The sequence below is a fragment of the Rhinatrema bivittatum genome, chromosome 11 (assembly GCF_901001135.1).
Source record: "Rhinatrema bivittatum chromosome 11, aRhiBiv1.1, whole genome shotgun sequence".
In the NCBI taxonomy this organism is placed as follows: domain Eukaryota; kingdom Metazoa; phylum Chordata; class Amphibia; order Gymnophiona; family Rhinatrematidae; genus Rhinatrema; species Rhinatrema bivittatum.
In genome coordinates, this window is record NC_042625.1 from 43325406 (window position 1) to 43351839 (window position 26434).

The 26434-nt window shown below is 49.6% G+C and overlaps 1 protein-coding gene across 3 annotated transcripts in view; it reads left to right on the top strand.

The window, feature by feature from the left end:
- Positions 1-26434, top strand: part of ULK1 (unc-51 like autophagy activating kinase 1) — a 147003-nt gene that overhangs the window by 93791 nt on the left and 26778 nt on the right. For 2 of the 3 annotated variants that reach the window (XM_029619486.1, XM_029619484.1), the window contains exons 16-21: positions 295-420; positions 854-1005; positions 15436-15501; positions 24469-24716; positions 25150-25343; positions 25574-25689. In XM_029619486.1, the coding sequence (XP_029475346.1) occupies positions 295-420; positions 854-1005; positions 15436-15501; positions 24469-24716; positions 25150-25343; positions 25574-25689 (902 nt within the window). The remainder of the gene's footprint in view (positions 1-294; positions 421-853; positions 1006-15435; positions 15502-24468; positions 24717-25149; positions 25344-25573; positions 25690-26434) is intronic. The other variant, XM_029619485.1, reaches the window with a different exon arrangement.

Below are 26434 nucleotides of genomic sequence, written 5' to 3' on the forward strand. Positions count from 1 at the left end.
GTCAGTTAAGGTTTTACAGGGTGCAGTGTAATTACTCCTTACACACCCAACAGAGACCAAATATAGAAACTGATAAACCCCTCTCCCCAGCCTGAGAATGGAAGATATGCAAAGTCCATTTCACAATGTTAAAGCTGCAGAGGGAAGGTCATCACAGGACACAGACCTGCATGAAATGCCCCAGTACTGCCTCTGCTCAAGCTTTCCTGGTCTCAGGGATCCAGTTGCACTTTGTGAAAGGCAGGGAAATGCCCTCCTTCCATTTCAGTCTTCTTTGCATTCTGCTTTTTGCAGCAGGCCAGGCTCCTGTTCAGGCAGCAAACCCAGCCCGTCCCTTCCCATCCCGGTGCCCACACAGATCCAAAACTACATGAGGATCGAACAGAATCTGCAATCTAACAATCCTTGTACCTCCCCAAGGTAAGAATCTCGCCTTCTACGCATCTCCCTGCAGTAAGAGATTTTCAATTTGTGTCCCACCTCCCCCCCCCCCTATCTGTGTTCCTCCCCTTCCAATAGTAAAATCTCATAGTCTGACCCTCAGGCCTTCCACCCTCCAAGGTCAGAGCCTCACAGTCCGTGTATTCCCTGCGGGTGGGGATTTAAAAAATGCAATCCCTGGGCCTTCTTTTCTGGGCCTCACTCCCTTTCGCATGCTGGGGGGTGGGGTGGGGAGGAAACGCCACAATTTTCAAAGCAGTTTTCCTGGGGTAAAGCACTTCCCTTTGAAAATTGACCCCTGTATTTAATGTTTGCTGCCTTGCCAAGTGCACGTTAGACGCACGAAGAGTATTCACGGATTCCTCCCTCGAACTGCTGTGGGATTTCATGGAAAGCTTTTGTTTCCAAACAGGTCTGGCCCGGTGCGGAGGTCAAGCAGCACAAGCCCACTCGGTTTTGGGAAGGCGGGTGCTTCGCCCCCTTTCCTCACAGAGCATTCTGCCACGCCTGGGTGCAGAAGGCTTTCGTTTGGAGGTGCTAAACCGTATATGCTGGTCCCTCAGGGTAAGAATGGACTTCAGACTTGTGTGCCTTGTTGACTTGATGAAAGCTCTTGTTTCAGTCTGCGGAGGACTGTGCTGTTTCCTCTCCCTCCTACAGTTTATCTTCAACGATACAGGTCTGCAGTGTCTCCCATCTGTGTCACAATCCATCCCAAGCCTACAGCGTATCACTGTAGCCTACAGCCCATTCTGACTGTCTGCTTTGCAGGAGGTCCATGCTATCCTGCCTCCCTTGCAAACTTTCCTAGTGTTACACAAGGAAAACAGTCCGGGGAGAGCCCATTGGAACTTCTTGTAGGTTTACCCCCATGATGGGCAACTTCATGAGAGCTAAACCTTTGTTCCCTGTACGTACCCGGATCAGTCCAGACGCCTGGGTTTATGCATCCCTGCCAGCAGATGGAGACAGAGAAAGTTTCACTGACGCTGCTACATAAACCCTAGGGCCACCTGCAGTTCCGCAGTATTTCTCTGTTTCCAGCAGAGGGTGCTAAATCTGCAGTTCCCTGTACGTACCAGGATCAGTCCAGACACCTGGGTTGTGACTCCGCACCAGCAGGTGGAGACAGAGCAAAACTTGTCGGGCTTCCCTACATATAGTAAGGTGCCACCCACAGCCTCTCAGTCTTTCTCTGTCTCCAGCAGCTGGGGCAGGGTCACTCACAGCCTCTGGGATCCCTGGGTGAAGTTAGCTAGTCAGGGATTATTGGATTTGGTTGGATTTGTTTGGATTTTATTGGAAAAGTTAAAAAAAAAAAAAAAAAAAAAAAGGTAAACAAGAGAAGAAGAAGATTCAGAAGACTCCCTCGTCATGGACGCCTCCCAGGGGGGTTGTAAGGTCCTGAGGGGACCATCCTCCCCTGGTCGAGGCCGCTGCTGAGGGTCGAGGGCCCGGCCTTTTGCAGGCAGCAGCGTCGGGGGTGACACCGGGGAGCCCGGTTCACTCACCCCCGCGGGAGCAGGACATCAGGACCGGGGACAGCGCAGATGCAGCGTAAGTACAAAAAAAAAAAAAAAAAAAAATGTTCGTTTTTAATTTTTGACCTCGCCAGCTCTCTGTTCCTTCCGTCCGCGCCGCGGTTCGCAAGTTTTGTTTTTAATTAAAGTAGATTTAGTTGACTTTGACGTTCCTTCGTTTTGGCGCGTTAGAGGGATGCCTCGGGGCTCTTCTTGTCCCGTGTGCGGTTAGGCGCGCGCGCGGCTGTCTCGCAACGGGGTTTTGCTTTTCTGCGTTTCGGGCGGCGAGGGGCCGTCAGGGGTCGGTCGGGGGCCGATCTCGGAGGGCGCGATCGCCGCCGCGGCGGAGCCCGCGTGAGGAAGGCAGTGCCGTCCCGTTCTCGCTTAGCGCGGGAACGGCGGCCATTTTAGGAGCAGTGCAGGAGGCCACGAGGAGAGCTGCAGGGAATGGCGGCCTACCTCCTACACTTTCCCCGCTGCAGCGACCACCCGGGGGCGGCTCACCGGAAGGGGCTGCGTCGCCGGGGGAGGGCAGTGCGGATGAAGAGTCCTCTGGGGCGCAGGCGTTTGTCTCAGAAGATTTTTGCGCTTCTCCTGGGCAAGGTTTTTAAAATGTAACCGTTCCAGAAGGATGGAGTCGAGGGGTCCTGAGGACCGTCCAGGGCCCCAGAGAGCGGCCCAGAGGAACCTTGGCTCACCAAAGGGGAAGCGCCCGGTGCGGGGCGCCACTCAGGACCCGGACAGCGAGTCTACGGATTCAGAGCTTGCGGATCTGTCGGTTTAGTCCCTGGGGGGGGCAGATGAACCGGATGCAGAGAGTCCAGGTCAGCCGGGCACCGGACAGGGAACTCTGGCACTTGTCGGCGATGAGCCTAAGGTGGTCCGGTTATTTCGAAGAGAGGAGCTAGCGCTGCTATTTCCGGCCATTCTCCAGGAGCTGGATGTGGTGGCTCCGCCGGTAGAGACCCGGCGAGGGGCCAATATGGACCCAGTACTGTGGTTCAGCGTCCGATATAGGACACCCCTGAGTGGGGCCTGAAGGTGAGCAAAGCCATGGACAGACGGTATCCAATACCGGAGGATACGTTGGACCTCCTTCGCCTTCCGAGAGTGGACGCAGCGGTGTTTGGCCGCGACGAAGAGATCCTGTCACAGGGGCCACAGCACTTAAGGATATCCAGGATAGAAAGCTAGCACTGCAGCTTAAAAACGTTTTTGAGGTCTCGGCTCTGGGAGTCCGGGCGGCTGTTTGTAATAACTTTGCCCTGCGAGCGTGACTTCGCTGGGCCCAGGTACTGCTGACCAATGCGGGGCCCTCAGAAGAGACATTGGCGCCAGCGGATCTCCTGGAAGCGGTGATCGCCTACAGTGCGGATACTCTATATGATCTGCAGCGCCCGTCGGCCAGGTCCATGGTTTCAGCGGTGGCTGTTCGCCGGCTTCTCTGGCTTCGCAATTGAGCGGCGGACGGCTCTTTACAAAAGCTCACCTGGGTGCGCTGCCTTTTAAGGGCAGATGACCTGTTGCAATCGATCGAAGAGAATAAGGTTCTCAACTGCCAGAGGACAGGCCCGGGGCTCGCCTATCGGACTCGATTTCGAGGGAATAGAAGATCGCGGCCGCAGAGAACGTCCGGATCGTCCTACAAGCCTCCTCCAGAACGTCGTCTTGGCCTCAGTACTTTCGGATTAGAAGGATTGGGAGGCGGCGTGGACCCTCGGCGGGAGCAGGGTCCAAGGGGCCCCAATGAAACGAGGGCGGTTCATTTCTCGGTCCAAGTTCGGGCGGCTGTGCCGAACGTCGAGGCCAGGTTGGCCTTGTTTTCCGAGGAGTGATCCTACCTACCATCGGACCAGTGGGTTCTCAGCGTGATAAGTCAAGGTTACGTCTTGGATTTTGTACGAGTTCCTGTAGTCAAGTTTCTCGTGTCCCCGTGTACGGGCTGCGTCAAGCACGCAGCGATAAGGGAAACTCTTTGACGGCTAGATGCCCTGGCCGCAATAGCTCCGGTGCCTCACGGACGCCAAGGAAAGGGCCGGTGCTCCATTTATTTCATCGTGCTAAGGAAAAAGGGCACGTTCAGACCAATTTTGGATTTGAAAGGGGTGAACAGGTGGCTTCGCATTCCACGGTTCAAAATGGAGATGATCCGGTCGGTGGTGACCGCTGTGCGACCGGGGGAATTCCGGGGGTCGTTGGATCTTACCGAAGCAGCAGTTTTTTAGCAGAGGTTCCTCAGGTTTTTGCGCGCTGGGCAGACACTACCTATTTAGAGCTCTCCCCAGCACCTTTCCCACAGTTATGGTGAGGGTGGCAGCCCAGCTCCGGAGAGAAGGACTACGGGTGCACCCTTATCTGGACGACTGGCTCATCCAAGCAGAGTCCGCAATACAGTGTCGGCAGGCGGTCGGCAGAGTCCTACAGCTCTTGCGCTCCCTCGGATGGGTGGTCAATCTGGCCAAGAGTCGGTTGGTGCTCACTCAGTCCTTGGAGTATCTGGGGGCGCTGTTCGATACCAAACAGGGCAAGGTGTCTCTCTCCTTCGGAGCGGGTGCTCAAGCTGCAGTGTCAAGTGAAACGTTTGCTGTCCCTTCGTATGCCCCTGGTTCGCGATTACCGGATGGTGTTAGGCTCTATGGCCTCTACGTCAGCCTTGGTGCCCTGGGCGTTTTGCGCATCTGCGTCCGTTGGCAATCAGCATTGTTCTCCCGTTGGCAGCCGGTGTCGGAGGATTTTCAGCTTCCGCTACCGCTCACGGACGAGGCGAGGGACAGTCTTCAATGGTCCTTCCATACCGACCGTCTGACGGGCGGAATTCCTTTACTAGTGCCCAACTGGACGGTGGTCACGACAGATGCCAGTCTCTCCGGGTTGGGGAGCGGTCTGCCTGGGACACTCGGTACAAGGACAAAGGTCCAGAGCTCAGTCACGGTGGTCCATCGACCGTCTGGAGACGAGGGCAGTAACACTGGCGCTGCACTCCTTCCTTCCCCTAATCCGGGGAAAGGCGGTCAGGGTGTTGTCGGACATCGCGACATCTGTGGCCATCGCGACATCTGTGGCATACATCAACCCCCAAGGGGGGGGCAAGAAGCCAGCTAGTGGCGGAAGAGGCGCACCGCTTGATGGGCGGGGCGGAACAGAACCTCAGCAGCATCGCGGTGTCTCACATCGCCGGAGTGGACAACGTTCAGGCGGATTTTCTCAGTCGCCATCCTCTGAATCCAGGAGAATGGGACTTGGCAGACGTATCGCCTCATCTGCAAAAGGTGGGGTCTGCCACGCTTGGATCTGATGGCCACCGCTCAGAACGCGAAAGTTCCACGATTTTACAGTCGACGGAGAGAAAGGGGTGCCGAAGGAGTCGTTGCGCTAGTGCTCCCCTGGTCCACAGACGTCTTGCGGTACGTGTTCCCTCCTTGGCCCCTGATAGGCAAGGTCCTTCGAAGGATAGCGTTGCATCCGGCGGACGTGATTTTGGTACAGCCGGCTTGGCTAATGGTTTGCGGATCTACTTCACTTAGCGGTGGAGCCTCCCCTGCGATTTCAAGGGTCCGCGGCTCTCCTTCATCAAGGCCCCGTTTTGTTTGAAGGACGCGGATCACTTCTGTCTCGCGGCATGGCGTTTGAGAGGAGGCGCTTGCTAAATTAAGGAATACTCGGGTGCGGGGGTGGCCACCTTGTTGAGATCTAGGACACAGTCTAAGTCCTTAGCCTATGGGCGTGTTTGAGCGGTATTTCAGAACTGGTGCAGAAATCGTAGGGTGGACACTATGTTAGCTCCGTGTCCGCCGTACTTGCTTTTCTTCAGATGGGCTTTTCGAAAGGTCTGTCTTGTCGTACCCTTCGGGTTCAGGTGGCGGCTCTCGGTTGTCTCGGGTTCAAGGGGCAGGGGGTATCCCGGGCCCTTCACCTGGACATTGCTCGGTTTCGAGGAGCTAAGCCTTTACGTCCTTCGTTGCGTCAGCCTTGTCCGTCATGGAACCTCACTGGGGTGCTCTCTGCCTTATGTTCGGTTCCGTTTCAACCTATAAGGTGAACGACACTAAAGGATCTCACACTGAAGGCAGTCTTCCTTGTGGCCATCGCGTCGGCTAGACAAGTTTCCGAGTTGCAGGCTCTATCATGTAGGGAGCCGTTCTTCCGGATCTCAGGTTCAGGGGTTTCTTTAAGGACGTTTCCCTCCTTATTGCCTAAGGTGGTATCGGTTTTTCATTTACATCAGTCGGTGGAGCTCCCTGCTTCCCGCAGGAGAGCAGTTCAGAGATGAAGGGTCTTCGGATACTCGATGTGCGTAGGGTCCTCCCTCCTTCGTTACCTGGAGGTCACTAACCCGTTCCGAGTCGCCGGCCACCTCTTTGGGTGGTGTTTTGGCCCAAAGAGGGGTGGTGCGGCTTTCTGGACAACTTTGCGCGTTGCCTCAAGGAGGCTATCGCTTCGGCTTACATCCTTCGAGGGAAGCCGGTTTCGGTGGGCCTTTGGGCTCACTCGACTAGGTCACATGCCGCCTCTTGGCCGGAGTCTTCTCAGGTGTCTCCTCAGGAAATCTGCAGACCGGCGACTTGGTAGTCATTACGCATTTTTTTTCCTAGACGTTGGATGTCCAGGCATTGGATTCTGGGGGTTTTGGAGAGAGAGTTCTCCGAGCGGGACTCTCAGGTTCCCACCCTCAGTAATGCGGCTCTGGTACATCCCAGGTGTCTGGACTGATCCTGGTACGTACAGGGAAAGGAAAATTAGTTTCTTACCTGATAATTTTCGTTCCTGTAGTACCAAGGATCAGTCCAGGATCCCGCCCGCTGTTTTTTGATCTGAAGTAACGGAGAGTCTGCTCGGTGGCTTCAATTGTTGCGGTTGGATTATAGTTCGTGTCCCTTGGTTACGGACGGGTACCGGCCCTGGTTAGGGCGATCTAGTTAGATATTTTGGTTGTTAAATTTGCTTTGACATTACGTAAGACTGAGAGGCTGTGGGTGGCACCTTACTATATGTAGGGAAGCCCGACAAGTTTTGCTCTGTCTCCACCTGCTGGTGCGGAGTCACAACCCAGGTGTCTGGACTGATCCTTGGTACTACAGGAACGAAAATTATCAGGAAAGAAACTAATTTTCCTTTCTGCAGTTTTGAATAACTTTTTTTCTCTTGAGTCTTCCTCCTTTATTTCTTTTTAGGAATCCTAGTGGGTTCTACCCTGTACCGTTGAGGCGGACGAGCCGGGGGTTGGTGCCCTTCTGTGTGCTCGTCTGTGTGCCCGTGGGGTGTAAATCTGGTTGTCCAGATCCCTCCCCTTCACGAGGCCGATCAGGCGGCTGCAGGCTGCAATGAGGTTTTGTTCCCCTGTTCCTGAGATTTGCTTTTTTTTTATAGGCTCTGTGTCTCAGTGAGGTAAAGTTTTTATTGAAAAAAACAAAGGGGTGATTGATTCAGTCAGGTAACGGGGCACAGCATGGCTGTGCGGGCGACTTCCTCCTCTCAGTTTGGCAGTGAGAGGGGCTGGAATTGCGAGGGGGGGTTTGCTATTTTAGAGTTTTCAGGTAGTTTCTGGGTCTCCCCGCGTTGGGAAGCTTCTCCCCTCAGTAAAGGCCCGCGGTGCCTCATGCTGCATGTGCGGCTCTGTTCGATCGTGGCTTAACAGGGACAGGCTCTATGCCGGTTGTGCTGAGGGCGGGGAGGGTTCTTCTGACAGACTCCCAGCTGCAAAGCAGTGTCGCAGGTCGGGCGATTCAGTGCCGGATTTATGCCTGGGTTCTGGGCTAGGCCCTGCTTCTTACCCGGATGGTGCGGAAATGGCGGTCATCTTGGATTTTTCAGCAGCTGTTCCTGCGCTGTCAGGGAGGGTGGGAGAAGGTCCTCCACGTTTGTCTCCAGCCCGGTCGGACTTTGGGAACGATCAGGGGAGCTAGAGGGGGAGGAAAGCCCTTTGCTGCCGGTCCCTGCCTCATGCCCTGGAGGGGCTGGAGCAGTGAGACTTTGTTCAACTGATTTTGTATTGTTGCTCCACAACAACAACCAGGCAACAGGCTGCTGGTGAAGTCAGGCATTCCCAGCCCCTACCGGCCCAGCCAGTGAGCACCGGTGGATCTGGTTGATCCAGCAGCTGGGGATGCGGAACAAGGAGACGACCCGGTAGTTCCTATTCCCAGGGCAGATGACCCGAAGGTGGTGCGCCTTTTTAAGAGAGAAGAACTGGATGCATTGCTCCCTTTGGCTTTTCAGGTGTTAGGGGTCAAGATGCCCCAAGAGGACCTGGATTTGGAGAGAGCGGACCTGGTCCTAGATGGGTTGAGGGGGTCCTCTGATGTGCTTCTCATACCACAAGTCGGTTAAGAGGATAGTAGAAACAGAATGGGGGACTCCCGATTCTGGCTTAAAATTAGGTAGGACTATGGGGAGGCTCTATCCCTTACCGGAGCAGGACTTGGAGTATTTTGCTCTCCCTAAGGTCAATGCTGTAGTGTCTGTGGCTACTAAGAGGACCACCTAGCCCCATGATAGGTTCAGCGGTGTTAAAGGTCGTGCAGGATCATAAGTTAGAGGTGCGCCTCAAGCGGATTTTTGAAGTCTCAGCCTTGGGTTTGCGAGCGGCGATTTGTACTAGTTTCATGCAGCGTGCGTGCCTCTGCTGGGTGCAACTGATGCAGGAAAGCCTACTGAAGTCGGGGGAAGACGCAGACAGGGCTGAGGCAGCCGTGGCTTAAGGGGCGGATGCTCTCTGTGATTTTATACGTACCTCCTCTAGGATTATGGCTTCTGCTGTGGCAGCCAGAAGATTGCTCTGGTTGCGTAACCAGGCAGTGGACGTCTCCTCCAAGGTGCAGTTAGGCTTGCTGCCCTTCAAGAGTCACCTTTTGTTTGGGGAAGATCTCGAGCAGCTGATATAGTCACTCGGAGATAATAAGGCCCTCTGTTTGTCGAGGATAAGCCTAAAGCCAAAAGTTTTTTCAGGTGCGATCTCGGTTTCGATCCGATAGGAGATCGAGGCCCTCGAGGGCCGTGCCCGGTTCTCAGAGGCAGTTCTCTCCTTGAGGTCAGTCCTTTCGGGTGCCTAAAGGCCGTTCTGAGGAGCCATTGGAGGGTCTATGGCTGGCGGTAATTCCTCGCATTGAGGCAAGGCTGGTCCACTCCGTCGTTCCTATTATAGGAGGTCGCTTAACTCAATTATACGATGAGTGGACCCGAAGTACGCAGGATCAGTGGGTTCTCAGTGTGGTAAGAAACAGCTATGCTTTAGAATTTGCTCTGCCCATTTGCGGACTCTTTCTAATTTCCCCCTGCAGTCCCGTGAGCAAGCAATCAGTGGTTCGGGAGACCCTAGATCGTCTCCTGTGCTTGGGAGCTGTAATCCCAGTTCTCTCTGAGGAAGTTCGCACGGGACACTTTTCCATCTATTTTGTAGTCATTTTTTTGAAGGGGTTAATAAACATGTGGATAAAGGTGAACTGGTAGATGTAGTGTATTTGGATTTTCAGAAGGCGTTTAACAAAGTCCCTCATGAGAGGCTTCTAAGAAAACTAAAAAATCATGGGATAGGAGGCGATGTCCTTTCGTGGATTACAAACTGGTTAAAGGACAGGAAACAGACTAGGATTAAATGGTCAATTTTCTCAGTGGAAAAGGGTAAACAGTGGAGTGCCTCAGGGATCTGTACTTGGACCGGTCCTTTTCAATATATATATAAATGATCTGGAAAGGAATACGACAAGTGAGGTTATCAAATTTGCGGATGATACAAAATTATTCAGAGTAGTTAAATCACAAGCGGATTATGATACATTACAGGAGGACCTTTCAAGACTGGAAGATTGGGCATCCAAATGGCAGATGAAATTTAATGTGGACAAGTGCAAGGTGTTGCATATAGGGAAAAATAACCCTTGCTGTAGTTACACGATGTTAGGTTCCATATTAGGAGCTACCACCCAGGAAAAAGATCTAGGCATCATAGTGGATAATACTTTAAAATCGTCGGCTCAGTGTGCTGCAGCAGTCAAAAAAGCAAAGAGAATGTTTTTCTTCTTTTTTTTTTTCTGCTTTTGCTGAGATGTTATATATATATTTGCTCGTTGTATTGTACTATAATTTATAATTTAGCTGTTCAATGTAATGAATTTGTTACACTGTAAACCGGAATGAAGGCACCCAGCTATATTTCGGTATAAAAAAGAACATACATAAATAAATAAATAAATAAATGTTAGGAATTATTAGGAAGGGAATGGTTAATAAAATGGAAAATGTCATAATGCCTCTGTATTGCTCAATGGTGAGACTGCACCTTGAATACTGTGTACAATTCTGGTTACCGCATCTCAAAAAAGATATAGATGCGATGGAGAAGGTGCAGAGAAGGGCAACCAAAATGATAAAGGGGATGGAACAGCTCCCCTATGAGGAAAGGCTGAAGAGGTTAGGGCTGTTCAGCTTGGAGAAGAGACGGCTGAGGGGGGATATGATAGAGGTCTTTAAGATCATGAGAGGTCTTGAATGAGTAGATGTGACTTGGTTATTTACACTTTCGAATAATAGAAGGACTAGGGGGCAATCCATGAAGTTAGCAAGTAGCACATTTAAGACTAATCGGAGAAAATTCTTTTTCACTCAGTGCACAATAAAGCTCTGGAATTTGTTGCCAGAGGATGTGGTTAGTGCAGTTAGTGTAGCTGTGTTCAAAAAAGGTATGGATAAGTTCTTGGAGGAGAAGTCCATTAGCGGCTATTAATCAAGTTTACTTAGGGGCGGATTTTAAGAGCCCTGCTCGCGTAAATCCGCCCGGATTTACGTGAACAGGGCCCTGCGCGCCGGTGCGCCTATGTTCAATAGGCCTACCGGCGCACGCAGAGCCCCCGGGACTCGCGTAAGTCCCGGGGTTTTCCGAGGGGGGCGGGGCCGAGCGGCGCGCCGTTTTGGGGGCAGGCCCGGTGGCGTGGTTTCGGTCCGGGGCGGTCCGGGGGCGTGGCCGCGCCCTCCGGAACCGCCCCCAGGTTGCGTCTAGGCGCGCCAGCGGCCCGCTGGTGCGCGGGGATTTACTTCTCCCTCTGGGAGGCGTAAATCCCCCAACAAAGGTAGGGGGGGGGGTTAGACAGGGCCTGGGGGGGGTGGGTTAGGTAGAGGAAGGGAGGGGAAGGTGAGGTGAGGGCGTTAGCGAATTCCCTCTGTGGCCGCTCCGAAATCGGAGCGGCCACGGAGGGAACGGAGGGAACGGAGGTAGGCTGCGCAGCTCGGCGCGTGCCGGCTACACGAAATCGGTAGCCTTGCGCGCGCCGATCCAGGATTTTAGCGGATACGTGCGGCTACGCGCGTATCTACTAAAATCCCGCGTACTTTTGTTTGCGCCTGATGCGCCTACAAAAGTACGCGAGGGCGCCCTTTTTGTAAATCTACCCCTTAGGGAATAGCCACAGCTATATATTGCATCAGTAGCATGGGATCTTCTTAGTGTTTGGGTAATTGCCAGGTTCTTGTGGCCTGGTTTGGCCTCTGTTGGAAACAGGATGCTGGGCTTGATGGACCCTTGGTCTGACCCAGCATGGGAATTTCTTATGTTCTTATGGTACGTTTCGTCCAATGCTCAATTTGAATGCAGTGCTCAGTGTGCCGCGCTTATGGATGGAGACCTTGCGATCCATGATAGCGGTGGTTCGCAAGGAGGAGTTTCTGGCTTCACTGGATTTCACGGAGGCCTAGCTACACATTCCCATCCAGCTGGACTTGCAGCGTTTTCTACGCTTCATGGTCCTGGGGCAACATTTTCAGTTTCAGGCCCTTCCTTTTGGACTGGCCACAGCCTCATGCACTGTGATGGTAGTGGTAGCAGCAGCGCTTTGGAAGGAATTAGTTCTGGTGTACCCATATCTGGACAACTGGCTTATCAGGGCGAAGTCGCAAGCTCTCTCTCACCAATTAGTTCACAAGGTTCTCGATGTTCTTCAGTCACTCAGTTGGGTGGTAAACGTGGTGAAGAGTCATTTGACACTGTCTCAGTCCTTTGAGAACCTGGGTGCTCAGTTCGACACTGCTCGGCAAAGTGTATCTTTCAGAGGAGAGAGTTCTAAAACTACAAAGTCAAGTTCTCCGATTGTTGGAGTTGCATGTACCCAAGGTCTGGGATTATTTGCAGGTTCTGGGCTCGATGGCTTCAACCCTGGAGTTGGTACCGCAGGCGTTTTTCCATATGAGACTGTTACAGAGAGCGTTTTTGGCTCGTTGAAAGCCGGTCTCAGAGGAATTTCAACTACCGTTGCCTCTCGAGGGCTTTGCAAGAGAGAGCCTTTTTTGGTGGCATCAGACTTCCAATCTTGTTTGAGGAGTGGACCTTGAGTCCCGGACTGGATGATAGTTACTACCGAGGCCAGTCTCTCTGGCTGGGGAGCAGTTTTTCAGCGTCACTCAGTCCAGGGTACCTGGTCCACGAGAGAATCTGCTTGGTCTGTCAACCGATTGGAGACCAGGGCGATCCGTCTAGCCTTGCGAGAGTTGATGCCATTGGTGAGAGGTTGATCGGTGAGGATTCTTTCAGACAATGTGATGACAGTGGCTTATATCAATCGGCAGGGTGGAACCAAGAGCCAGATAGTAGCACGGGAAGCAAAAGAGTTAATTCGGTGTGCAGAGAGGCACCTAGAGCACATAACTGCGTCCCACATAGTCGGGGTTGAAAATGTTCAAGTGGATTTCTTGAGTCTGATTCAGTTAGACCCAGGCGAGTGGGAATTGTCGGAAGCCGAGATGCAGCTCATCCAAGATCGGTGTAGATCTCCTCATGTGGATTTAATGGCGACTCGTCAAGATGCCAAGGCGTTTTGATTATTCAGTTGGATGCATAAGCTCGGAGCTGAAGGCATTGACGATCTGCCTTGGCCAAAAGGGGTCCTTACTTTATGTGTTTCCTCCCTGGTCGTTAGTGGGCAAGGTGTTGCGTCGCATAGAGAAACATCGTGGCAAGGTGATCTTGGTCACTCCAGAGTGGCCGCGACGTCCGTGGTTCGTGGATCTGATCAACTTGACGGTGGATGGGCCGATTTGCTTCGGTCATCTGGCGGGCCTTCTTGTCAGGGTCCCATATTTTCAGACCAGGCTGCTCACTTTTGTCTAGCGGCATGGCTTTTGAAAGTTGGCGGTTAAGGCATAGAGGTTATCCAGAGACAGTCATAGCTACATTATTACAAGCCAGAAGAAAATCCACTAATATGGCTTACATTAGAGTATGGAAGGTGCTTGAGTCCTGGTGCTCTGCTAATGGAGTCCATGCCCTCAAGTCCTCCGTCCCTGACATTTTGTCCTAGATGGTTTTGCTAAAGGCTTGTCTCGCAGCTCGCTTAAAGTACAGGTGGTGGCCTTGGGCTGCCTTCATGGTAAGATTGATGGTTCCACTATTTCAGCTCATCCAGATGTTATTAGGTTCCTTAGAGGAACAAAGAATTTGCGTCCTCTGATCAGAAGAGTTTGTCCAACCTGGAACCGTAATCTGGTCCTCTGAGGTTTGTGTTTGGCTCCTTTGAGCCTCTGTGGAGAGTGACACTGAAGGACTTCACTCTCAAAGTGGTTTTTTTCGTTGCTATTTGCTCAGCTAGAAGGATTTTGGAGTTGCAAGCATTGTCCTGTCAGGACCCCTTCCTTCAGATTTCGAATTCAGGGGTTTTGTTGAGGACAGTGCCTTCTTTTTTGCCAAAAGTGGTTTCCGCATTTCATGTGAATCAGACGGTGGAGCTTCCAGCCTTTCCATTTGTAGATGCATCTTCTCCACATGCAAAGGAGCTCAAGCGGTTAGATGTTCGGCGAGCTCTGTTGTGCTATCTCGAGGTGACAAATGATTTCAGGAGGTCCAGCCACCTTTTTGTTTTGTGGAGTGGCGCGAAACAAGGTTTCAAAGCTTCTAAGGCTACTATTGTGTGTTGGTTGAAAGAGGCGATTGGGTCCACTTACATTACTTGCGGTCGTGAAATTCCAGAGGGCTTGCGGGCTCATTCTACTCATTCGCAGGCGGCCTTCTGGGCGAAGGTGTAACTGGTGTCTCCTCAGGAGATTTTCAGGGTAGCGGCTTGCAAGACACTATCGTTTGGATGTGGGAGATTCAGGTTCTCCTTCCTTTGGTGAGAGTGTTCTGAGACTCTTTATGTCCCACTCTAAGTAGGGGACTATGGTACATCCCAGGAGTCTGGACTGATCCAGGTACGTAAAGGGAAAGGAAAATTGGTTCTTACCTGCTAATTTTCGTTCTTGTAGTACCATGGATCAGTCCAGAACCTGTCCAATTGGAGAAGGTGGAGAGTCGTCCGCTCAGCTGTAGTATTGTTTTTATGCATACAGACTTGTTTGAAGCAGTTTAGTAGTCCTAAATCTTTTAATTAGTTGGTTTTGCATTGGCCTTTCTACTTTATGCTTGGGTGCAGATCAATACTGAGGAACTGCAGGTGGCACTGGGGTTTATGAAGCAGTGCCAGTGCAACTTTCTCTGTCTCCATCTGCTGGCAAAGATGCATAAACCCAGGAGTCTGGACTAATCTGTGGTACTACAGGAACGAAAATTAGCAGGTAAGAACCAATTTTCCTTTAGAAAGCCTAGCGAGACCTTGCTTAATGTTGATGTCATTCTTCAAATCCCTAGGAGGAGAGATCTGCAGAAAAATGTACTAGCCAGCAGGCGGGCTTGCATGTGTATTGTCCACAAGATTGTAGTCAAGGAAAGAGACAGTCACTTGTGACCTTACTAAGATGATTTATTTTGCATCGGAAACAGAATACCTGTGTTGTAGAAAATTAGCAAACAAGTTGGTGCTCACTTGCCCCTGAGCAAGAATAAACACAGCCTAGTTGAGTATTTATCTACTTATTTGGATTTAGTTGACTTCAAGGCATGTTACATTTGGGTACAATAACTATTACCTTTTCCCCAAGGACTTAAGTCTCTGGGCCTTGTTTACTAAGCATTTTTCTCAGCATTTACTAAAGGAGTAAACCTTTATGGAGGGAGAAGTGACTTGCCCAAGGTTACAAGGAGCGTCAGTGGGATTGGAACCCTGGCTTCCCTGCAGGGGGGGCACTGAGCGACAGATTATGATTTTCATGGGATTTTATTGTTAGCACTTTTCAGCACGTGTAACAAGCACTTATGCGGTGGTTCACGCCATCCATCTGTTCAGAGGCACAAACTCCATGTGAATGCCGTGGTGAAATTCACCAGCACCTGATCAGTGAAAAATTGAAAAGTGCTTCAAATTCATGCCTACGGCTGATTCTGACTATTTTATTGCTATTGTTGGTATCTTTGGTGTTTTATAAGCAGAGCAATGATGTAGAATTGATGGAATTAACTATATGGGGTCTGAAATCCAGTGTTTCTTGTAGGGGCCAAGTTGTCTTGGGTCTCAGGGAGAGATGTTAAAGTGCCTTCCCCCCTTACACCCTGATATGTTCACGGGATATAACAGGTTCTTGTATGCACTACATCTTTGGTTCTTGTTTGTGTCTCCTAAAGTTGGCACCATCCCGGAGCAGCCGTGTTTGTCTGGAGGAGAGACTAGCAGCAGGACGCCCATGCCTGGTACGTTTCCATCCCTCCTGCATTTCTCTTATCAATGAGAGAGGTCCCTCATTCCAGCCAACAGTACACTGTGACCCAGAATCCAGTTGCAGGCTTTTGGGTGAATCTGGACACAGGGTGATAAATCTCCATCACAGGACCTTTGCTTTAAAAGTTGATTGATCAGTCCCCAGCTCCTCTTTTCACTGTCCTTTCCTTTTCCCATTCGTCCATACCCCCACATATCTTAATCTCTTCACATGCTGGCGAATATTCAGCCACTGAATGGCTCGACTAGTTAGCCAGATAAACCTACCGGCTATCGCACCACTGAATATTCCCAGCTATCTCAATATTAGCTGCATATGTTTATGAGGACAGGACAGCTGCACAACCAGAGTTAGTAATATAAGTTATGCAGCTGACTCCACTCCTCCCCGAAACGCCTCCCGCCTGCCTCCAGAACACCTCTGACTTATGCGACTAAATTCTAGCCACGTACCTCATTATGTAGCTAGAATTTAGCTGCATACAGTGTTTAATATCCCCATTCTGCTATTTAGACAACTTTTCATTTATCTGTCTAAATGGCTTTTGAATATTGACCTCATGCTAGTTATCTCCTATTTTTCAAACACACTGTATTCCAAAGTTCCCTGTACGTACTCAGATCAGTCCAGACTCCTGGGTTTTGCCTCCCTGCCAGCAGATGGAAACAGAAAGTTTAACTGACACTGCCATATAACCTAGTGTGTCACCTGCAGTCCCTAAGTATTGCTTTGTCTCCAGCAGATGGTAGATGGTGTAAAACCTGCAGTATGGAGAGAAGGAAAAAAAAAAGAAGTTTAAAAGACAAGATTTCTGGATCCTCCTGGTTTCAGGCAGACAAGCAAGGGGTTGGTGACCCATCTAATGGCTCGGTCCAGAGGTCCTTGGGGTGAACATCTGGGGGTCCAGATCCCTCATCAGGCAGCGGCGGAATCTGCTGGCAGTGGTCTGGCTCTTTTCTGATCTGCCATGCGGCCTGCGCTCCTGGAACCTGAATCTCTTCACCAAAAGAAAGTATTAGTTTCTTTGGGGCCGATGTAATAATTTGCGCTGAAGCTGCTGCGGGTTTGTACATGAGTTTTCCCGCGCAAAGCCCTATAGGGGGATGTAATAAGGGTTTTGTGCGCAGGAAAAAAGCGTGTACGAACGCGCTTACAGAGCCACGGATTTTCCTGCGCGAATGCATACTAATGACATGCAAAGGAGGTGATTAGCTAATCAAAGGCAATGCAGGGAGCCGCGCTAATGCTAGTGCGGGTTTTTTAATGCTGGTTTTTTACCGTCCCAGTCAGGGCATGAGTTGTGTCAGCGCCGACTCGGAGGGGCCTACTTATGTCGGTGTCCGAGTGTCCTGGAAACCACCTAACTGAGCACCTATCTTGGCGTCTGAGTGGCCAGCTTAGCTAGGTGCTTTTCTGGGCTTTGGAACGGCTAGCTTAAGTAGGTACTTCCCTAGGCGCTTTTCTCGACATTCGAGTGGCCAGAATTGCGACCAGATGAGCGCCTAGCTCGGCACCTGAGCGGCCATCTACATGGCCAGAAGAGTGCCTAGCTCAGCACCTGAGCGGCAAGATTGGTAATTAGCTAGGTGCCTTTCTGGTCGCTCAATTGTATAGATTCACAACCAAGTGCTTAGCTAGGCGCCCGATCGTATAGATTCATGACCAAGAAAGCGCCTAGCTCAGAGCCCGAGTGTCCATGTTCATCCCTGGCTAGGTGCCTTTCGGCACCCGAGCATCCATCTTGGTGCCCAATTGAGCACCTATCTCACTGCTATGCCAATGTGAATTAGCATCCATGAAAATATTTGCAATGTTTTCTACAGCACAGTTATTTGAAACAGTTAAAATACTTTCCAGGGTCATACTTTCATTTATTAGGGAGACCCGTTCGCTCACTCGCTTTTATGCACGGATTATTGGCATCTGCCCCTGTGTATCTTTATTTGTTCTCAGAGAGTGCAAAAAAAAAAAAAAAAGAGAACAAGGAACTAGTTAGAGGAATCTGAGCAGCATTAGAGTTCCAGGGGGGAGCGACCGTAGCAGTTCGGGGACCTCAGCGATGAGGTTTTTCAGCAGCTTCTCTGCCTGTGGAGGAGACCGGGTGTTGGCTCCGTGGTGCTGAAGGACTGTTCCCTTGCTTGCCATTGAGGTGCTGGTGGTGCCGCGGATGCGGGAGGGAACAGCGTGTGCGTGCAGCAAAAGCATTCGGGGGTGTGCGTCGAGCATGACCACACCGGTAGAACAAGCTTCGTGGGTGACGGGGTCTCTAGTGCTGAGGCTTTCCCCGTCAATGTAGAACTGGCAGCCATTTTCGATTCCCTAGCAGCGTCGGTGGAAGAGGCAGGGGAATCCCCTCCTATTATTGCCAGTAGTTCCCTGTCCCATGGAGGTGCAGAGAGGCACTTGCACTGATGAGTCTCTGGTTTTGGTAGAGGTCGTCTGCTGGTTTTAATTTGCTTATACGCAAAGCATGTTAAGCAAGATGCTGGTTCTTGGCCCCAGTTTCCATGGATTCTCGGCCAGTCAAGAGGCTTGAGCTGTTGAGAAGCTCTTCAGGCTGATGATTTTCGGTGCCAGATGTTAAATAAATAAATAAATAAATCCAGGCCTAAACGCGCTAAAGGTTCAGGCAAGCTTTACTTAGCCGTGTGGTAGGCCACTGCAGCGGTTCTTTTTTCGCGTGTGTAGGCATGTGTGCACATTCTCACCACATGGTAGTTGCATGTGCTTGGACCTGTGCGCTTAAGGCCGTGGCCTAGATTTGAGCGTGTACGTCTGCGACCTAGACTTGAGCACATATTTGCACAGGGTCTTGAGTGCGTATTTGCGCAGGTACTTGAACGCATAAGACTGCAACCTAAACGTGCCTGTATGACTATGGCCTATATAAGCGTGTATTTGTGCTTGTACTTGTGAGTGTATGACCGTGATCTAGTCTTCAGCATGTATTTGTGTGCATCCTGGAGGGGTCTGCGTGTACACCTAGGTGGCATTGGTGTGCACACAGGAGGCTGCCTAAAGCAAAGTTCAGGAGAACTAGGCGCTGGGGATGAACAGGTCCAAGCACCTTGCTATCTGTGAGGTTTGCCATCTGATAGCTTTTCAGTCCTCACTCTCTTTCCATTTGTATCAGTGCTGTTTAGATGCTCAAAGCGATTTGACTGCTACAGCTTCTGCCTATGTTGGAACTTCCCCTTGACCTATGATTTCTCTGGAGGGGGAGTGGAGTGGGAGGCGAGGCAATGGTCAGTTCTCCTCCCTTGTTCTCAAGGACAGAAGCTTCCCCGAGAGAGGTTGGAGAGAGCAATGTTGGGCCTATGGGCTCTGGAATAGATTCATCCGCTGCCTCCTGGGTGGATTGTTTCTAGGACCTGTAGACCTTTCTGCAGGGGTGCCCAGCGAAGGCGAAGCAACCTACTGTTTAAGGATCACATGCTTATGCCTCCCATTTGTCAGTCACAGCGGGAAAATGCTGCAGGGAGGCTGTCCCTGGTAATGTTCAAGGGGGTGTGGATCATGAGACATCAGAGGATTCTGATGGGGAATTGGCTTTCTCACTTCTAGAAGAGGGAGAAATTGCATATGATTGAGAGCCGCTTTGGACTCAGCTCAGCTTTTTTCTTTTTTCACAGAGATGTCTTGCTGAGTTTGTTGGCTCAGACCCTGAACATGCTTAGTGTGGCCAGAGGTCAATTTTAATTAAATTAAGTATCCTTTTTCTTTTCCCCCCTGTATCTAATTCAAGAGATATTGGATTTAAAGAAGGTAAATGCAGCTCTCAGGGTTCCCCGTTTCCACATGGAAACGCTGAGGTCCAACTCTGAGGTCCGTCATAGTGGCGGTACGCAAGGGAGAGTTCTTGGCAACTCTCGCCTTGACAGAGGCGTATCTGTACATAGCCATCAGGCTGGAGCACCAGAGATTTCTGAGGTTCATTATCCTAAGGGAACATTTTCAGTTTCGAGCCCTTCCCTTCAGCTGGCAGCGGCTCCACGTACCTTCACCAAGATGATGGTGGTGGGGGCAGCCGCATTGCAAAAGGAGGGTATGTTGGTATATCCATATATGAACATAAGAACTTGCCATGCTGGGTTAGACCAAGGGTCTATCAAGCCCAGCACCCTGTTTCTAACAGAGGCCAAACCTGGCCACAAGAACCTGGATGATTGGCTTATTCGTGCGAAATCAAATGACTTCTGTCGACAATCAGTACAAAAGTTACCAATGAGCTTGGTGAACCTAGCAATGAACCATTTAGTCCTCTTACAAACTCTGGAGTATCTGGGAGCTCAGTTCTACACAGTGGCTGAGAGAGTGTTTCTCAAGGAAAGAGATTGCTGAAATTGCAGAATCAGATTAGGCTTCTGCTAGAGCTATTGGTGCCTAGGGTCTTCGACTATTTACAGACATGGGTTCTATGGCATCAACATTGGAATTAATGCATTGGGTTTTCGCATATATGCAGCCTTTGCGGGGGCTCTTCTCCCACTGGAATCCACTATTGGAAGAGTTTCGCCTTCCTCTTCCGTTAGAAGGGGAAGCCAGGGACAGTCTTTCATGATGCTTACTTGCATCAATCTCGAGCGTGGTGCAGAATTGGAGATTCCTAATTGGATAATAGTCACCACCAATGGATGCCTCTCTGGATGGAGGACAGTGTGGCAAGATCAGTAGGCACAGGGCCAGTGGTTGAAACAGGAGGGTTCATGTCTTATCAATTGGTTAGAGACAAGAGCGGTGCATTTCGTGTTGCTTGCCTGTCTGCCAAGGTTATACAGTCATCCAGTATGGCTCCTATCAGACAATGAGACGACAGTGGACTACATCAACTGTCAAGGTGGAACCAAGAATCGGGCAGCAGCTCGAGAGGCCCAGGAGTTGATTCTCTGGGCAGAACAATACTTGGAGCGGCTGGCAGTGTCTCACACTGCTGGAGTGAACAACGTTCAGGTACATAAGAACATAAGAAAATGCCATACTGGGTCAGACCAAGGGTCCATCAAGCCCAGCATCCTGTTTCCAACAGTGGCCAATCCAGGCCATAAGAACCTGGCAAGTACCCAAAAACTAAGTCTATTCCATGTTACTATTGCTAATGGCAGTGGCTATTCTCTAAGTAAACTTAATAGCAGGTAATGGACTTCTCCTCCAAGAACTTATCCAATCCTTTTTTAAACAGTTGGAGAAAGTTAGACCCCAGGGAATGGGAGCTGTCAGAAGCAGCGTTGTGTCTCATTCACGGAAGATGGGAATATCTCGACCAAAGAGAATACCAAGGCTTTGTGGTTTTACAGCCGCTGAACAGTACAAAGGAATCTGAGCTCTGGTGCTGCTGTGGACTCGAGGGATTCTTCTTTGTCTTCCCTCCCATAGCCTCTGGTGGATCAGCTAGATCTGATCAACATGGCCATAGATGGGCCCCTGAGGTTGAGACATCAGTTGACTGTTTTCCACCAGGGCCCAATATTTTTGGGTCAGGTGGCTCACTTCTGTCTTGCGGCTTCGCTTATGAGAGGAGACAACTGAGATGGAGGGGATATTCCGAAGTGGTTATTTCCACCTTCTACATCCTTGACGTATGTGCGAATTTGGAAGATCTTCGAGTCCTGGTCTGCTGTTGACGGAGTGCAGCCTCAGTCTGTCAGACTACAGTGTTGGATATTTTGGCTTTTCTGCAGAAAGGTTCTAGTCAAGGGACTGGCCTTTAACTCTCTGAGTGTCCAGGTAGCGACATGGGGTTGTCTCCGGGGTAAGGTGCAAGGGTATCCTCTGTCCACACATCCAGATGTTCTATGGTTCCTTCGGGAGTTAAGAACTTGCGCCTTAGGTGCAAAACATTTGTCCATATTGGAATCTGAATCTAGTCCTTAGAGGATTGTGTGAGGCATGGTTTGAACCACTAAAGAGCTTGGTTTGAACCACTAAAGAGAGCTACGGTTAAGGACTTGACTCTTAAAATGGTTTTCCTGGTGGCTATTTGTTCAGCCAGGAGAATTTCAGAGCTTCAGGCGCTGTTGTGTTGAGATCCCTTCCTACAGATGTCTGATTCAGGGATATCTATATGCATAGTGTCTTCTTTTCTGCCTGAGGTAGTCTCAGCGTTCCATCTTAGTTAGACAGTAGAGCTTCCAGCTTTTATGGATTTAGATTCCTTTATGCCTCATGCTTAGGTTGGAGGTATGTATTATTGTGGTATCTAAAGGTCACTTATGATTTCCATAGATCAATCACCTATTTGTAGATCGTATCACCTTTTTGTACTGTGGAGTGGTCCAAAGAAGGAAAATAAGTTGTCTAATTCTACAATTGTGCAGTGGCTGAAGGAAGCGATCAAGTTAACTTACATTTCTAAAGGGAGCCGCTGCCGGGGGCTTTAGAGGTGCACTTGATGCGTTCTCAGGCGACTTCTTGGGCTGAGTCACAGTAGGTTTCTCCGCATGAAATTTGCTGGGTGGCTATTGGGAAGTCGTTCCCCACTTTTGCTAGGCATTATCACTTGGATGTTGAGGCTCCGGCTTCCATGTGCTTTGATGTGTTCTACAAGCGGAACTCTCCACATCCTATCCAAGTTAAGGGGAGCTTAGGTACATCCCAGGAGTATGGACTGATCTGGGTACATACAGGAAAAGGAAAATTGGTTCTTACCTGCTAATTTTCGTTCCTGTAGTACAACAGATCAGTCCAGAGACCCACCCATTTACTGGGGGGGAGAATCCGCCGCTTGTACTGTTGCTTTGTATATAGTGCGGAGTTGTTGGAGGTTTTCAATGCTGATCGCTTATGTTAAATTTGGGAAATGAGTTTTCCATTGACTTTTTGGGCAACTTCACCTTCTTCCAGCTCGTTGGAGGGGAGCGAGTTTGCTTAGAAGCTTGATTAGAAATTTATGGTTGTTGCTGTCATCTTGGCTTGGGTACAGATCAGTACAGAGGGACTGTAGGTGGCACACTGGGTTATGTACAGTGTCATTGAAACTTTCTCTGTCTCCATCTGCTGGCAAGGAGGCAAAACCCAGGATTCTGGATTGATCTGTGGTACTACCGGAACAAAAATTATTTATTTATTTATTTGTAGAGTTTTATATACCGTTATTCGGTAGAGCCATCATAACGGTTTACAAAATATGCAATTAGCATACAATCAAATGGAGTTAACATGGTAGTTGGGAACAGTAGAGTATTGTGAACAGTAAACATTTTTTCTTAGTAGTTGAATAACAGAATAGTGAGGAGAACATTTTCAATGAACTTAATGAATCAAGTGAGAGAGCAGGGAGGGGTGAAAAAGGAGGGTACATCAGGAGAGCATGAAGAGGAGGATTATGCTTGCGAGTTCTGTTGAGGGCTGGGATGATCAGGTGTCAGATAGTTAGAATAGAGTTTGCGGAATAAAAATGTTTTTAGGTCTTTTTTTAATGTTTTCAGGATGTGCTGGGTCCTCAGTTCTTTGAGTAGGGTGTTCCAAATTTTGGGGGAGGCAATGGAAAATGCTCTTTCTTGTGTAGTTGAAAGATGAGCGACTCTTAAGGTGGGGATGTTTAAGAATCCTGCGTTGTTAGAGCGTAGGTTTCTTTGTGGGTTTTGGGGGGTTATGTTTAAGCCTTTTAGTCCATGAAGATCATCATTTAGGATTTTATGAATGATGGTCATTGATTTGTAGGTAATTCGTGCAGAAATAGGTAGCCAGTGAAGAGAGGATAAAATGGGTGTTATGTGTTCGTTTCTTTTTTTTCCTGTAAGGATTCTGGCAGCTGAATTCTGCAGTATTTTGGAGTGGTTTGAGGGATGATGAAGGGATTCCAATAAGTAATGAGTTGTAGTAATCGAAGGTGGAGAAAATAAGCAGCTGCAGGACGGTTCTGAAGTCAGAAGGGTTGAGAAATGGCTTTATATGTCTTAGGGTTAGTAGCTTGTGGTATCCTTCTTTCATTTTATTTACTATTTGGGATTTGAAAGAGAGATCAGTATCGATGGTAACTCCAAGGTTCCTGGTATGGGTGGTAGGGATTATCGTTATCATTTGTTTATCTAGTATTGTCAGGGGTTGCGGAGTTGGATTGGGTTTTTTATCCATGAGTATGATTTCAGTTTTGTCAAAGTTGATTATGAGTTCAGGGAGTTTAGTAGATGCTTGATTGAGATAAGTATATCTGAGGTTTTTTTGTATGCGTCTTCAATTGAGTTTTGTATGGGAATTAGAAGCTGAATGTCATCAGCGTAGAGGAAATGTGCGATTCCATGATCTTTTAGTAGTTGGCAGATGGGTAGGAGGTATATGTTGAAGAGGGTAGCAGATAAGGCTGAACCTTGGGGAACTCCAGTTTTGAGGTCAATCATTTACTGCCCTGGTTGTTGATCACTTCTTGGTATGTACGTTCAGAGAGGTAGGACGAGAACCATTGTAATGTATTACCAGAAAGGCCAATATTTGACAGTCGTTCTAACAGTATATTGTGGTTTACTGTGTCGAAAGCGGCTGAGAGGTCAAGGAGTATGAGTAGGTATTTTTCACCTTTGTCAAAGCCTCTGATGATAATGTCATTTAGGGAGATGAGGAGAGATTCTGTATTTAGGTTTTTTCTAAATCCAAATTGGGATGGATGTAGGATGTTGTTTGACTCCAGATAATCATCTAGTTGGGTGTGTATAACTTTTTCAATGGTTTTGGCTAGGAATGAAAGGTTTGATATGGGGCGGTAGTTGGTGAGGATTTCTGGATCAGGTAAAATTAGCAGGTAAGAATCAATTTTCCTATCTGTTAAAGCTATGAAGGACCTGCAACTCATATTAGGCATAATTTACAAGGTTTAGAGGAAAAAAGATAAAGGGAAGCACAGAGATTAAAGAGCGGGGCAAAGCACAGGGATAAACAGCAGTAGTAGGATTTACTGCCCTGGTTTTGTGTTTGCATGAACTTGTGTATGTGTTGGGATCCCCAGGCACTTCCACACCAGAGCACTGTCTCCGAGGTCTGGGCTCCAGGCTCCACAGTGCCCCCAACCTGTCAGACGTGCAGTCCTGCAGGCAGAAGATGAAGAAGCTGCATTCAGAACCTGTGGTACCTAACAGTGGCCACTCGTTGGCCAGTCAGCCCCTGCAGCCCTACAGGCAGATGAGGTCTTCGCCCAAGCTGTCTGAATTCATGCAGAGAAGCCCCTTGCCAACCATACTAGGCTCCCCTACAAAGGTAACTTGACGTGGAATCCTTTCCTGGACCCAGCAAAGTTAAAAGCTTTGGGTGCATTCTGAATCGTTATATTGCAGGTATCTTGAAAGGGACCAAGGAAGCTTTGCCCATATAAATTTGAATTAAAGGAAGCACGGCTAGCTGGGGCGGGTGGTAGGGTTCAGACACCGCAATAAGACTGGTGGTAACGACAGAATGAAGGGGGTTTTAAGTTGGTAGGCCTGGTTGCTCTTTACTTAAATGCCTTCTCCTAGTTGAGCAAGATGTGGAAATGTTGGGATTAGACTGGAGAAGATATCCATTCTTAATAAAGGGAGAATACATTGGAAAAAAGAATGCTGGCTTTCTAAGCATAATGGGCCACTGAATCGGATCAGACACAGTCTCTCCGATATCAGGTGCTAATCTGCCCTCTGTTTGTCTTTCCTGTAAGACCATATCACCGTTCGAGTTCCAAAAGGCACCGACTTCCCAGAACTTGATCACGCTGCTGGCGCACCAGGGAATGGTGATGACCCCAACCCGTAACAAGACCCTTCCAGACCTCAAGGAGATGGGGCGCTACCACTGCCAGCAGGCAGGCCTGGGGCTGCGGCACCTGGAGGATACCAAAGGGCCTTTTGGCAGGTAAGAAGGCCGATAAGGAGTTAGTTCCCCAGGGCTTATCATTTACCTTGTGGGTTGGTGAGCAAGTTTATGGCTTGCTTAACTCTTAAGGGGTTAACTAGAAACCATCCATGTGATTTCAAGGGTGAATAATACCATCCTCTAACCTGAGTTGGCAAGCACAAAAGCAGAACAGCAGCTTTGAAAGTGTCTTAACAGAAAACCCCACATCTTTCTCTTCTGATTGTCAGATCCTTTAGCACTGGCAGGCTGACGGACCTGCTGCTGAAAGCTGCATTTGGAAGTCAAGTCCCAGACACTGGCAGTAACGACAGCCTTAATGCCGAGAAACCGATGGAGATAACAGGTAACATGGCCCTGGCTTCACCTTTTGGGCTCCTTAGCCTGTGGTTTCAGTCACCCGTGGCTTTCATCAGCTCCAAGTAAACCTCTGGCTTATGGATGTTGGCAGGCCCTGCAGTGTAAAGTCATAGACTCTGTTTTCCTGTTATTTCTCCTATTCCCATCCCCAGCTGGAACCCTTGAAATGATAACACTGAGAAAATGCCGCTCTTTCAGAGCACACGCTTGCTGCTGCAGTTTGTGGCATGTAGACAACGGTCCAGCAATGGGTACAGTTAGTGACCTGGGGATCCAGTGATGGATGCTGCTTGGCTTCCTGTGGGGATGGACGTGGATGGCGGAGTGAAAAGCTGGCTGGGGGAGGGGGAGCGGTGTCCCTCACCTGTTCTCCCTGTCCTTCTCTTCCTTCCAACCGATTCGAAAAAGTTCAGAACATAACATTTTCTTACCTGTGTGTTGTGTTTGTACTTCAGCTGTCATTGTAACCCCCTTCCAGGTCTTAGCTACACAGCATCCATTCCTGGGTTTGAAATGTGAAACACTGTAGGGTGCTCTGAATTCAAGGCTCTCCTTTTATGAATGATTAAAGTGCAAAACAGTGGCAGAACCAACTTGCCCATTGGAGGAGGAGGAAGCGAGCAAGCATGTGGTATATGCTGCCGTGACATAAATAAGGTTTTTGTGTGGCCTGCCTTTTCTGAGTCAGCATCCCTGGAACTAGGTTGGGGCCATGCCAGGTCTGGACAGGA